The following is a 14194-nucleotide window of genomic DNA, read 5'->3' as shown; positions in this document are numbered from 1 at the left end:
TCCACGCCTTTTAAAGAGCTCCAGGTTGAGAAACAGTGATTGTTTGCACTTTTATTATCTGTAAAATAGTAAATATATATATATGTATCAATCAAAGCACCTGGCATGCCCAAATATGGGAGGGAGCACACTGCTTCCCTTTTGCCTTTCAGCTCCACACCCTAGGAGCCTTCCGGGCAGGAAACCATGTTTGTGTTTCATTTGTGCTGATAAATAAATAAAGGGAGACTAGTATAGATCTATTTCAAGCTATTTAGCTCTCATCAGCTAGCCATACCCTTACTGGGATTCGAACCTGGGCTGTTTTTACATGTTAGGCAGTTGTATTAGCCTCTAAGCCACAAGCTCTCCTCCCTTATCAGCTGAGCCAAGGAAATGATTAAGTGTTATGTCAAAGCACCTGGCGTGCCCAAATATGGGAGGGAGCACACTGCTTCCCTCTTGCCTTTCAGCTCCACCCTAGGAGCCTTCCAGGCAGGAAACCATTTTCTTTTTACACACACACACACACACACACACACACACACACACACACACACAAAATATATTTTTAAATTTTTTTTCCAGTATAAACATACATATTTTTTCTAATAAATTATTTATTTATTTATTTTCAAAACAAACATATATTGTAAAAAGTATATCAGCTGGTTACAAAAAGCTTTTGTGCATCTCTTCCACCGTCATCAAATATAATTCATATTAATTCAAATATCTTCACTCAAATATTTACTATATTAACATCATCATACCTCCACTTTTATTTGACTACAGTTATTTAAACATCCTTCCTCCTTAAGTAGACCAAGATTCAATCCATAACCACATGCTGGCATTTCATTTACTCATTTATAAAATCCTCCGTTAACATTAAGTCCTCATATCCTGTTTCAGCTAAACATCCATAATATTTAATACCAAAGTTTTCTAATCCTCCATGTGTATAATTTATTATCATTATCCTTTCTTTATTTAACTATATCCTATATCATAACATTTTCCCCCTATTAGTTAAAATTTAACTGAAACATACATATTTTGTGGACAGTGCATTGACTGTGTCTCTTTTTAAACAACCCTAACAATACTGATATCAATAGATACGTATAATTCTAATCTTCCAACAATGTTAGTCTCTTTCCGTCATCCTTCTATCATTTTCCCATGAATCCATTTAAACATAAATAACATTTCTTTGCGCCCTGTCTTGATTACCCACTACTAAATGCTATCGTTTAATATTTTAAGAATGGCTGGTTGTTCTGTCCCCCCTCCTTCGCTCGTTAACAGACGACAGGCAGACAAACTTAAAAGGGAAGAACTTTATCAGTCCTCGGCTCAGACTGGCTGCAAGCCCCAAAATAAACATAAATAAAGTCTCTGGCAAGAAGATAACAGAATGCAAAACAAAACTCTTCCAAAACAATTCACTTCTCCAAGTGTCTCCTTGAATCAGGGTTACAGAAAGCCAATCACTTCTCCAAGTGTCTCTCACAAACAAACCACGATCGATAATCAATGAACGTTGACTCCTGCAACCAGGGCGTGGCACCATCCGTCCTTTTATCACCAGAAGACGCCACTAACGAGCCCCAGCTGCATTGTTAATCTTGCATCCCGACTCAACTCACAGCAGACTTCTGCTGAGTCACAACAGCTGGTTATTCCACCTCTAGCTTCAATATTCCAATACTAATAACGGCAAATACTAACAATATTTGGTCCGTCCCGGGAGTATAGATATCTCAGAATCCCCACAATTTCTAATCACTACTTCAAATTTAAGCAGTAAATGCCTTTCTATTTATTGGACCGATAATAGGACTCCTGTCTTTTTCCAGACGCCGAGCCTCTCCCCGACCGCGTTGCGCAGCCCGCTTGCGACCGTCAGCCTGGGCGAAGAGCTGGTGGCCCCTCCGGTGCCTGAGTCCCTCCTCTCCCCCGACCAGTGCCTGGGCTTGAAGAACGAGGGGCCTTGCCTGCAGACGGCCAGCTTCCCCTCCGAGCTGCCCCAGGCCCACTTCCTGCCTCGCTTTGCAGCCCTGGGGCTGCCTCTCCAGGCGGATGTCCCGCCACAACCGCCACAGCAGACCCTGCTCTCCTTGAACCCAGAGCTGGCCTTGCAGGTGCCCATCTTCACGCCGTCTGAGGCAGCGAAGTTCGGCCCCACCAAGCCTTCCGTCATCACCCACACCGCCTCGGCCTCCCCCACGCAGAACGTGCAGGCCACCACCTTCAGCCACGGCCCGGCGGGACTCTTGGCCCCCCAGCAGCCCGGGGCGGGGGTGCCGTGTACGGTGGCCACACTCCAGGCGGCGGTGGTACATCCACAAGCGCTCCTCCACCCGCCCGCCCCCTTCGTCCTCCCCATGGCGGGCCCTGGGCTGCGGGCCAGGAAACCCCAGCAGATTGCCCCCGCCCCCGCGGAGCCTGTGCCTTTGATGCTGAACAGTGCCTTCCTCTCCCAAGGTGAGGGGCTGTGGGCTGGGTGAGTGGGGGGCATTCGGGAGGGGCTCCGGGCACTGTACAGGTAGTCCTCAACTTACGACCACAATTTCTATCGCCAAGGGAGACCTTTGTTAAGTGAATCTTGCCTTTCTTGCCACAGTTGTTAAGTGAATCGTGGTAAAAAAAAAAGTCTTTTAGCTCCTGAGCATGCACAAAGGGCCTTGAGTGCAATAATAACATTTAGTGCAGGTATTGTGGCCTGCCAGCTGCCCAATGGAGCTGGCGGCAGAGTCGGAGAGTGAGGAGGGTTGGGGAGGAAGATGGGCCAGTCCTGAAGTGTGGGGAAGGCTCTGAGGAGGGCTCTGTGTCGGAGGCAGAGAGGGGGCCAGGGCCGTGTAGCAATAGCAGTTATAGCAGTTAGACTTATATACCGCTTCATAGGGCTTTCAGCCCTCTCTAAGCGGTTTACAGAGTCAGCATATCGCCCCCAACAACAATCCGGGTCCTCATTTTACCCACCTCGGAAGGATGGAAGGCTGAGTCAACCTTGAGCCGGTGAGATTTGAACCGCCGAACTGCAGAACTGCAGTCAGCTGAATTAGCCTGCAGTACTGCACTCTACCCACTGCGCTACCTCGGCTCTCAGCTGCCTTCAGAGTCAGAGATCAGTGAGGCAGAGGAACAGCTGGAGCCTGTTCCCAGTGTGCACATGCGCAGAGTGGCCAGACGAAGGGAACAGCTAAAAAACAGGAGTTGACCTGGGAGTAAGGCCACAAATGAACTGTGAATGGCCCCTCCCAGAGGGAATAAAGGAGCGAAAGGGGAGGGGGCTTTTGCAGGAAGCAATTCCTTCGTTCGGTTGTTAGATAAGTTTCGGGAGTATGAAGATCTGTCCGTGAATCTCAGAGACTCTGTGCCCAGCCTTTCCTTGCACAGAATCTCATTGGGAAAATATTTTCATGGCAGCGTTCCAAGCTAGATAAGGTCTGTGGTTATAAATACTCCTTTGAAAGACTGTTTGCCAGGCCTTGGCTGAATGTGAAGGAGAGGAATTCACATTCGTTTAATAAAAGGGGTTTTTGTCGGGACCAGGAATCTTCTTCGTGCTTTTTGGGGAAGCCTAGGTCAGAAAAACAGGTCAGTCCTTGCCTTAACGACCACAGTTCAGCTTCTATCGCTAAGCAAGACACAATTTCTCCGGCTAAGAAAGACAGTCACTAAGTGAGTTTTGCCTTACAACCGTCCTCGCCACTATTAAATCACTGCAGTTTTTCAATTAGTGACGCGGTTGTTAAGTGAATCCGGCTTTCCCCACCATTTGATTTTGCTCATCAAGAAGGTCGCAAAAGGGGATCGGGTGAACGCCCCCCCCCCCGCCCCGACGACACTGCGACCGTGATAAGTATGAACCCATTGGCAAGCATCTGAATTTGGATCTGCTGACCCTGAGGATGCCGGAACAGTCGCAAGGGTGAAAAACGGCCCTTAGTCACTTTTTGCAGCCCTGTTGTAACTTCCGACGGTCACTAAACAAAGGGTATTTCCCTGAAATGAAACCGGTCCTTTTTTACACCGCTTTCTGCCCTGCAGGAAAAGGCGGGCAAGATAAGCAGTGATTAAATCAAATCTCTTGTGCCGCTGCGGCTTAGCTGGGCTTTGTTGACGGGCTCTCTGTGTGTGTGTGTGTGTGTGTGTGTGTGTGTGTGTGGTTGTTGTTGTTGTTGTCGTTTCTTGTTTTCTCAAGTCCGGGACTGCCAGCCATCGAGACAGGCTTCTCCCCACCCGTCCGAGCAGGGACTCAGCCCTCACTCCCCCCAGAGTAACCGATCCAGGAAAGGCACACCTGAGCCACAGGTCTCCCTCTTCAAGGTGAGTTGAAATCTGGAAACCATTAAAAACCTTTAGTTTTTTTTAAAAAAAAACTTTAAATTTTTTTAAAAAAACTTAAAAAATTTAAAAACCTTTAAAAAATTTAAAACACCTTTAAAATTTTTAAACACCTTTAAAAATTTTAAACACCTTTAAAAAATTTTAAAAACCTTTAAAATTTATTTAAAACCTTGAGCCAGCTTAGCCTAGCGGTTCGTTCGCAATCTGAGTAATTTAAAACCTTTACATTTCCTTAGAAAACCTTTAAAATTATTTAAAAACCTTTAAAATTTATTTAAAACCTTGAGCCAACTTAGCCTAGCAATTCCTTCGCAATCTGAGTAATTTAAAACCTTTACATTTCTTTAGAAAACCTTTAAAAATTTTTAAAAACCTTTAAAATGTATTTAAAATCTTGGGCCAGCTTAGCCTAGCGGTTCCTTCGCAATCTGAGTAATTTAAAACCTTTACATTTCTTTAGAAAACCTTTAAAAATTTTTAAAAACCTTTAAAATGTATTTAAAATCTTGGGCCAGCTTAGCCTAGCGGTTCCTTCGCAATCTGAGTAATTTAAAACCTTTACATTTCTTTAGAAAACCTTTAAAAAATTTTAAAAACCTTTAAAACTTTTTAAAAACCTTTAAAAAAATTTAAAAACCTCTAAAAATTTTAAAAAACCTTTAAAATTTATTTTAAACCATGAGCCAGCTTGGCCTAGCGGTTGAGTAATTTAAAACATTTACATTTTTAAAGAAAACCTTTTAAAAAATTTAAAAACCTTTAAAATTTTTAAAAAGCCTTTAAAAAATTTAAAAACCTTAAAAATTTTTAAAAACCTTTAAAAATTTTTAAAACCTTTACATTTTTTTAAAAAACCTTTACAATTTTTAAAAAAACATTCTAAAGGACTTGGATCTGAAGCAGGGAGAACACTTCACCTTCCTCAGCCCATCCAGGTTGGGGATAGGCGGGGCAGAATCCCTGAGCCTCAGGTACGGCTCTCAGGCGTGACAGTGAGCGAGCTGAGCCTTAGCTTGCAATAGCAATAGACTTATGTACCGCTTCATAGGGCTTTCAGCCCTCTCTAAGCGGTTTACAGAGTCAGCATATCGCCCCCCAACAATCTGGGTCCTCATTTTACCCACCTCGGAAGGATGGAAGGCTGAGTCAACCCTGAGCCGGTGAGATTTGAACCGCTGACCTGCTGATCTAGCAGTAGCCTGCAGTGCTGCATTTAACCACTGTGCCACCTTGGCTCCTCTTGCACAGGTACAGGTCCCAGGTCCTTGAATTACGACCACAATGGAGCCCCAAAATGTATGTTGCTAAGTGAGACATTGGTTAAGGGGGTATTGCCCTGTTTTAGTCACCTGGCTGTTAAGTGGATCACACACACACACGGTTGACTTTAATCGTCAGAAGGTCGCCAAAGGGGAATCACATGACCACCCAGGACACTGCAGCCGTCATTAAGTAGGAGTTAAGTGACCAAGTATCTGAATTTTGATCATGAAAGTCCGCAACAGTCGTCGGTGTGAGAAACTGGTCATAGGTCCCTCTTTCCCCAGTGCCCGTCGTAACTTAGAACGGTCGCTAAATGTGGTTGTAACTGTGAATGGTCAGTAAATCAAAGTCAAGGAGTACCTGGACTCTCAAAAGGCAGACGGAGGGGGGGAGGGGAAGGAGGCTGGGCTGGGGAATTCTGGGCATTGGAGTCCACCTGTCTTAAGGGTTGAGAAACAAAGGGTTAAAGTAATTGTGGGGGGGGGGGGTTGTTTGGTTTTAATAGCCACAGAGTCGCAGAATGAAGCATATCTCGGCCGAGCAGAAGCGGAGGTGTAATATCAAGATTGGCTTCGGCACCCTCAACAGCCTGGTCTCCCCAAACTCTAAATCGGTAAGTCATTTCGTGGGGGGGATTGAACCCCCAAGTGTTTTCCTCCCTTCCTCCTCCTCCTCCCCCCCCCCAATCTGCCAAGCATTGCGTGGAAGGTCTGTGATGGGGGAAGCTGCTTCTGAGTACCGGCCCAAATGATTTTATTGTGGAGTTGACTTCCTTCCTTCCTTCCTTCCTTCCTTCCTTCCTTCCTTCCTTCCTTCCTTCCTTCCTTCCATCCATCCTTCCTTCCTTCCATCCATCCTTCCTTCCTTCCCTCCATCCCTCCATCCATCCTCTCCATTGTTCCTATTTCTTCCTCTCCTTTGTTCCTATCCCTTCCTTTCTTCTGTCCATCCACCCATCTATTCATTCCTCCATCCATCCTCTCCATTGTTCCTAGCCTTCCTTCCTTCCATTCATCCATCCTCTCCTTTTTCCTATCCTTTCCATCCTTCCTTCCTCTCCTTTGTTCCTATCCCTTCCTTTCTTCTGTCCATCCATCCATCCATCTATTCATTCATCCATCCATCCTCTCCATTGTTCCTAGCCTGCCTGCCTGCCTTCCTTCCTTCCTTCCATCCATCCATCCATCCATCCTTCCTCTCCTTTGTTCCTATCCCTTCCTTTTTTCTGTCCATCCATCCATCTATTCATTCATCCATCCATCCTCTCCATTGTTCCTAGCCTTCCATCCATCCATTCATCCATCCATCCATACCTTTGTTCCTATACTCCCACCCTCCTTCCTTCCTTCCTTTTTTCCTTCCTCCCATCCATTCTCTCCTTTTCCCTACCCTTTCCATCCTTCTGTCCACCCATCCATCCATCCATCTTCGCCTTCGTTCCTATCCCTCCCTCCTTCCTTCCTTCCTTCCTTCCTTCCTTCCATCCATCCATCCATCCATCCATCCTCTCCTTTTTCCTATCCCTTCCTTCCTTCCTCTCCTTTGTTCCTATCCCTTCTTTTCTTCTGTCCATCCATCCATTCATTCATCCATCCATCCTCTCCATTGTTCCTAGCCTTCCTTCCTTCCTTCCGTCCGTCCATCCATCCATCATACATACATACATACATAACTTTCTTCCTATCACTCCCACCCTCCTTCCTTCCTTCCTTCCATCCATCCTCTCCTTTTTCCTATCCCTTCCATCCTTCTGTCCACCCATCCATCCATCCATCTTCGCCTTCGTTCCTATCCCTCCTTCCTTCCTTCCTTCTTCCCCCTCCTCCTCCTCCTTTCCCTAAATGCCAGATTTCAGGCCCAGGGTGGTGTCCTCCCCCCTTGCCCCCCCCCATCTGAGCTCAGTGTGGACCCTCTTTTCGGTGCCCCCGCAGATCAGCCACGCCCTGACCCTCCAGAAGACGGTGGAGTACATTGCCAAGCTGCAGCAGGAGCGTTCGCAGATGCAGGAGGAAGCCAGGCGCCTTCGGGAGGAGACGGTGGAGCTGAACGCAGCCATCACGTAAGGATATGGAGTAGCTACACCTTTGGTCTCCCCTTTCTTGGTTGACTTAGACATTTAGACATTTTAGACATTTATTACGATTTATAGGCCGCCCTTCTCCCTGAGGGGACTCAGGGCGGCTTACAATCACGGGAAGGGGGTGCAATAATACAAGACAAACAGTGAGTAAACAAGATAGATAATAAAACACCAACTTGCATTCAACAGTCAACACTCACTTACTTGATTTCAATGGCCATCCCTCTCATAGAAGCCACTCTGGGCAGCCAACTAGCCCTAGGAATGCTGAAAAAAAAATATTGTTGTGTATCGTGTCCGACCCATTGCGACCGCCATGGACCACGTTCCTCCAGGCCTTCCTGTCCTCTGCCATCCTCGGGAGTCCATTGAAGCTCACGCCGGCTGCTTCGTTGACTCCATCCAGCCACCTCCTTCTCTGCCGTCCCCTTCTTCTTCTTCTGCCCCCCATCGTTCCCAGCATGAGGCTCTTCTCCAGGGAGTCCTTCCTCCTTCTCATCAGGTGGCCAAAGTCTTTGAGTTTCCTCTCCAGGATCTGGCCTTCTAAAGAGCAGTCAGGGCTGATCTCCTCTAGGACTGACCGGTTGGATGGCCTTGCAGTCCAAGGGACTCAATGCAGGAGTCTTCTTCTCCAGCACCAGAGCTCAAAGGCCTCCATTCTTTGGCGCTCAGCCTCTCTTATAGTCCAACCTTCACAGCCATCCATGGCAACTGGGAAAAACCACAGCCGTGGCTATGCACCCTTTTGTTGGCAGGGTGATATCTCTGCTTTTTAGGATGCTGTCTAGATTTGCCATTGCTTTCCTCCCCAGGAGCAAGCGCCTTTTGATTCCTTGGCTGCCGTCCCCGCCAAAAAATTATTAGCAAAGGGTTAAAAAACCCTTGCAGGCAGTCCTCCCCGTACGACCACAATTGGGGCTAGAATTTCCATCGTTCAGGAAGGCGGCTGTTAAGTGAATCCCCCCTGATTTTATCATCTTTTTCGCCAGGGTTGTTAAAGAGAATCACCGCCGCTCTTAAGTGAATTGGGTCATTAAGCAAATCTGCCTCCCCTCCTCCCTTTGCTTGTCGTAATTCGACTGGGAAGGTTACAAAAAGGGATCACTTGGGATGCAACAACCGTTGGGGATCCTTTGATGGTCCTCAGTGCGAGAACTGGCTACACATGGCCTTTCCCAGTGGCGTGGTCACTTGGAGTGGCCACTAACCGAGTATTTGTAAGTCGAGGGACTCCTGTAAAGAAATCCCACCTGTTTTGATCCCTTCTCTTCTTCTGGTCTGAAGGCTTCCGTGACTTTTCTCCCTTTCTTTCCTCCTTCTTCAGCTCCTGCCATCAACAGTTGCCTGCCACGGGGGTCCCCATCACCAGGCAGCGGTTTGACCAGATGAGGAGCCTGTTTGAAGAGTACGTCCGGAACCGGAGCCAGCAAAACGTGAAATTCTGGATTGTATCCTCCTTTGACGCGGGTGGAACTTGGGGAAAGAGCCAAAGGCCGGACAGGGGAAGGAGAGAATTTGGATGCAATTTTTGTCAAGGGAGGACAAATGGAGGGACGGGTGGATACATGGATGGGTGGGTGGGTGGGTGGGTGGGTGGGTGGATGGATGGATGGATGGACGGACGGACGGACGGACGGACGGACGGACGGACAGGTGGATGGATGGATGGATGGATGGATGGATGGATGGATGGATGGATGGATGGATGGATGGATGGATGGATGGATGGATGGATGGACAGGTGGATGGATGGATGGACAGGTGGATGGAAAGGTGGATGGATGGATTGATGGATGGATGGACAGGTGGATGGATGGATGGACAAGTGGATGGATGGATGGACAAGTGGATGGATGGATGTACGGATGGGTGGACAGGTGGATGGATGGATGGATGGATGGATGGATGGATGGACAGGTGGATGGATGGACAGGTGGATGGATGGATGGATGGATGGTAGATGGACAGGTGGATGGATGGATGGACAAGTGGATGGATGGATGGATGGATGGATGGACGGATGGATGGATGGATGGATGGGAAGATGGATGGACAGGTGGATGGATGAATGGACAAGTGGATGGATGGATGGATGGATGGATGGATGGATGGATGGATGGATGGATGGATGGATGAACGGGTGGATGCATGTATGGATGGATGGATGGATGGGTAGCTGGATGGATGGATGGATGGATGAGTAAATGGACGGACAGATGGATGGATAGCTGGATGGACAGGTGGATGGATGGACGTATGGATGGATTGATGTGTAGGTGGATGGACGGTGGATCGATGCATGGGTGGGTGGGTGAACGGGTGGGTGGATAGATGGATGGGTAAATGGACAGATGGATGGATGGATGGACAGGTGGATGGATGGGTGGATGCATGTACAAACGGATGGATGGATGTTTAGGTGGATGAACAGTGGATGGATGCGTGGGTGGGTGGATGGATGGATGGACGGGTAGATGGATGGATGGGTGGATGAACAGATGGATGGATAGACGGACAGATGGATGGAACTGGGAAAAATAGTAATTTCTGTAGAACCTCCTCTTTGCGTTCTTGATTGCTCCCCAACTTTTCATAGTTCTGGAGAAGCTTGAGGAGCTTCATAAACCAATAAAGCTGGTGGGACCTTTGCCTCGGTTTAACCTCCCCGGAGGTACCCTGCGTTCCAGCCCTCCTCCCCTCCACCGAAAATGTCCAGAAATCCCAACCTCGGTCCATTTGGCCCCTTAACCCGTGTTCTCCTGCAGTTCAGCGTCATCATCAAGCCTTTGTTTGAAACCTTCAACGAGATGGTGTCCACCACCAGCCTGCAGGAGCTGAACCGGACAGCCTTGGCGTGGCTGGAGAAACACTGCTCGCTCCCCGTCCTGAGGCCCAGTAAGTTGAGTTGCTCACCAGATCTTCTCCCTTGTCTTGTCGGGAATGTCACGGGAATTAACAGAGCTGAGGTGGCGCAGTGGTTAAATGCAGCACTGCAGGCTACTTCAGCTGACTGTAGTTCTACAGTTCGGCTGTTCAAATCTCACCGGCTCAAGGTTGACTCAGCCTTCCATCCTTCCGAGGTGGGTGAAATGAGGACCCGGATTGTTGTTGGGGGTGATACGCTGACTCTGTAAACCGCTTAGAGAGGGCTGAAAGCCCTATGAAGCGGTATATAAGTCTAACTGCTATTGCAATCTATCTATCTATCTATCTATCTATCTATCTATCTATCTATCTATCTATCTATCTATCTATCTATCTATCTATCTATCTATCTCTATATGTCTGTCTGTCTGTCTATCTATCTATCTATCATCTATCTATCTATCTATCTATCTATCTATCTATCTATCTATCTATCTATCTATCATCTATCGGATTGTTGGGGGCGATATGCTGACTCTGTAAACCGCTTAGAGAGGGCTGAAAGCCCCATGAAGCGGTATATAAGTCTAACTGCTATTGCTATCTATCTATCTATCTATCTATCTATCTATCTATCTATCTATCTATCTATCTATCTATCTATCTATCTATCTATCTATCTATCTATCTCTATATGTCTGTCTGTCTGTCTATCTATCTATCTATCATCTATCTATCTATCTATCTATCTATCTATCTATCTATCTATCTATCTATCTATCTATCTATCATCTATCGGATTGTTGGGGGCGATATGCTGACTCTGTAAACCGCTTAGAGAGGGCTGAAAGCCCTATGAAGCGGTATATAAGTCTAACTGCTATTGCTATTAACTCATCTGGTTGGTCTCTTTCCTCCTAGTGGTTCTGAACAGTCTCCGCCACTTAAGCACTACAACCTCCATCCTCTCGGACCCGTCCCTCTTGCGGGAGCAAGCCACCCAGGCCTTGGGACAGCTGCAGAAAACGCCTGGAGAAACGTAGCAGAAGACAACGGGGTCAACCACGGCGGACATCCCTGCCTCAGTAGAGACTCCTCAACTTCGGGACTTCCTCCTGCTGGCTGAGAATACAAGGATCCGCTTCCCCCCAGCTGCAGGAGGAGGCCTGGCAAGCTTCCTTGCGCTGACTCCACCGTCAGGGGACATCCAAGAGGCGGCATCCAAGCGTTGACGTCCTTCAACGTTGCTTTTGGGGGTCGAAGGCGAAAATAATGCAACTCAGGGAAAACTCGTTTCCAGCAATAGAGACGCCCCCCTTCGGTGCGACCTCTCTGAATAATATGCAGTAGGAATAAGCTTTCTTCTTTCAGCCTGACCTCCAGTCACCAGGGGGTGGGGTGGTTTTGCAGTGGTTAGGACGCAGCGTTGCGGGCAAAACTCTGCCCCGCCGCCTGGTGTTCGATCCTGGCGGAACTCAAGGTCGACCCAGCCTTCCATCCTTCCCGAGGCGGGTCAAAACGAGGAGCCGTTTTGTAGAATTGAAAAGCTCGTGGCAAGGAGGGTTTGCAGTGTGCAAATCTCGCTCTGCATTGTAAGTTGCTCCAGAGGGTGCGGTGAAGTGCTATACAATCCCCAAATGCTGTTGCTGTTGGAGAGAAGGAACCGGAAGAGCCTCAGATATCTCCTGGCTGAACTAAGATGGAAGCCTGAGATCTCAAGGCCTTCCACTTTCTTTTACTTTATTGGCATCGTACAATAAAGTAAAATATTTCAGTGTACAATGACAGTTCAGGTTGTGGCTGTTAAGGAAATCAGGTGCCGTCATTGAGCACAACATCAGGAGGGTGGTTGGTTTCCTCCTTGACTTAATACAATGCAATAACAAGAGTTGGAAGGGACCTTGGAGGCCTTCTAGTCCAACCCCCTGCCTAGGCAGGAAACCCTACACCGTTCCAGACAAATGGCTATCCAACATCTTCTTAAGAACTTCCAGTGTTGGGGCATTCACAACTTCTGGAGGCAATTTCTGTTCCACTGATTAATTGTTCTAACTGTCAGGAAATTTCTCCTCCGTTCTAAGTTGCTTCTCTCCTTGATTAGTTTCCACCCATTGCTTCTTGTTCTACCCTCAGATGCTTTGGAGAATAGCTTGACTCCCTCTTCTTTGGGGCAACCCTTGAGATATCGGAAGACTGCTATCATGTCTCCCCTGGTCCTTCTTTTCATTAAACTAGACTTGACTTATGGGAAGCTAACGGAGTGAGCTCCCGTGACTCGTCCCAGCTTCTGCCAACCTAGCAGTTCGAAAGCAGGTAAAAAATGCAAGTAGAAAAATAGGAGCCACCTTTGGTGGGAAGGGAACAGCGTTTCCATGCTCCTTCGGTGTTGAGTCATATGCTCCTTTGGCATTGAGTCATGCCAGCCACATGACCACAGAGGCGTCTTTGGACAGTGCTGGCTCTTCGGCTTTGAAACGGAGATGAGCACTGCCCCCTAGAGTCGGGAACGACTAGCATGCATGTACAAGGGGAACCTTTACCTTTATTTTAACCATCATACCTGCAATAGCTATCAATTTTTCTCCTCCTGTTAGGCAATAATGTTGATCAGAATCTTGGTAGCCGAAGAGGCTGTTAGCGCCTTGAGCTCAACTCTTCGACTCAAGCCCCTTCAATCCCTTTTCCAGCATAACCGAGGGTCTTGGAGGAGGGGTCCCATCTGCCTTAGCCAAAGCCCCCTTGTCTCAGCCCACCCGGCTGTCTAATGCAGTGTTTCTCAACCTTGGCAACTTGAAGATGTCTGGACTTCAACTCCCAGAATTCCCCAGCCAGCGAATGCTGGCTGGGGAATTCTGGGAGTTGAAGTCCAGACATCTTCAAGTTGAAAAGGTTGAGAAACACTGTCCTAACCACTGCTGGGGAATTCTGGGAGTTGAAGTCCGGGCATCTTCAAGTTGCCAAGGTTGAGAAACACTGGTCTAATGGAGCCTCTTTCCACAGCTGTACTTTTGCACATATCAATGCAATTTCCACCCCCCTTCTTTGGGGGGCGCAATAATAATTTGAAAGTGCAGGAGAAGAACAAAAACGGACAATCCGCTTACGAACATAAAGACAACCAGCCAAGATCTCATCTCGCCCAGGATCATCTTCCTGCCAGCGTCTTCTCGGAAGTTCACGAGAACTTCCGAGAAGACACCACCACCACCACGCTGAGGGAATGTCCTCTCTCCATATCTCCTGTCTCACTTCTTTGTATGTATGAGATGCCCACGAATCTTGGACAGTGGCCTTCAAAGAAACTGTGTGGTAACCGGTTCTGAATTTCCCACCTGGATTGTCCATCAGAAGTTCCTTTGAGTATTGGCCTCAAGCGAGGAAGGTGTCCTCCTACTTCACCAACTCCATACGATACGTCCTACCAGCCTTGAGGGAGGAGAAGTGGCTTTCCATCCACAAGAGCAGTAGAACGAGATGGGTAAACAAATCTTGATGGCCCTAAAGATTGACCCAGACTTCTGAACTTCATGGGGACAGAGATTATCTCTTGGGTAAGATAAGTTTGGTTCTCTCAAAAGTACGATAAACAGCAAGCTTGGTTGTCCTTCGGATCACAACTGTTGAAAAGGGGTTGTCTTGAAAGAAGGA

At 47.5% G+C, this 14194-nt stretch overlaps 1 protein-coding gene across 1 annotated transcript in view; it reads left to right on the top strand.

The window, feature by feature from the left end:
• Positions 1-12924, top strand: part of MLXIP (MLX interacting protein) — a 36112-nt gene extending 23188 nt beyond the window's left edge. Inside the window, 7 exon segments of the mRNA XM_087703470.1 lie at positions 1842-2469; positions 4193-4317; positions 6107-6214; positions 7533-7660; positions 9006-9129; positions 10447-10576; positions 11468-12924. Of these exon segments, the coding sequence (XP_087559596.1) occupies positions 1842-2469; positions 4193-4317; positions 6107-6214; positions 7533-7660; positions 9006-9129; positions 10447-10576; positions 11468-11589 (1365 nt within the window). The 3' untranslated portion in view covers positions 11590-12924.
• Positions 12925-14194: the final 1270 nt, after the last annotated feature.

Source organism: Thamnophis sirtalis, unplaced genomic scaffold (genome assembly GCF_051295495.1).
Source record: "Thamnophis sirtalis isolate CommonGarterSnake01/CBP01778 unplaced genomic scaffold, rThaSir2_p1.2 scaffold_2, whole genome shotgun sequence".
In the NCBI taxonomy this organism is placed as follows: domain Eukaryota; kingdom Metazoa; phylum Chordata; class Lepidosauria; order Squamata; family Natricidae; genus Thamnophis; species Thamnophis sirtalis.
The sequence above is the reverse complement of the archived record's forward strand: the minus strand, read 5'-3'. Positions and strand labels throughout refer to the sequence as shown.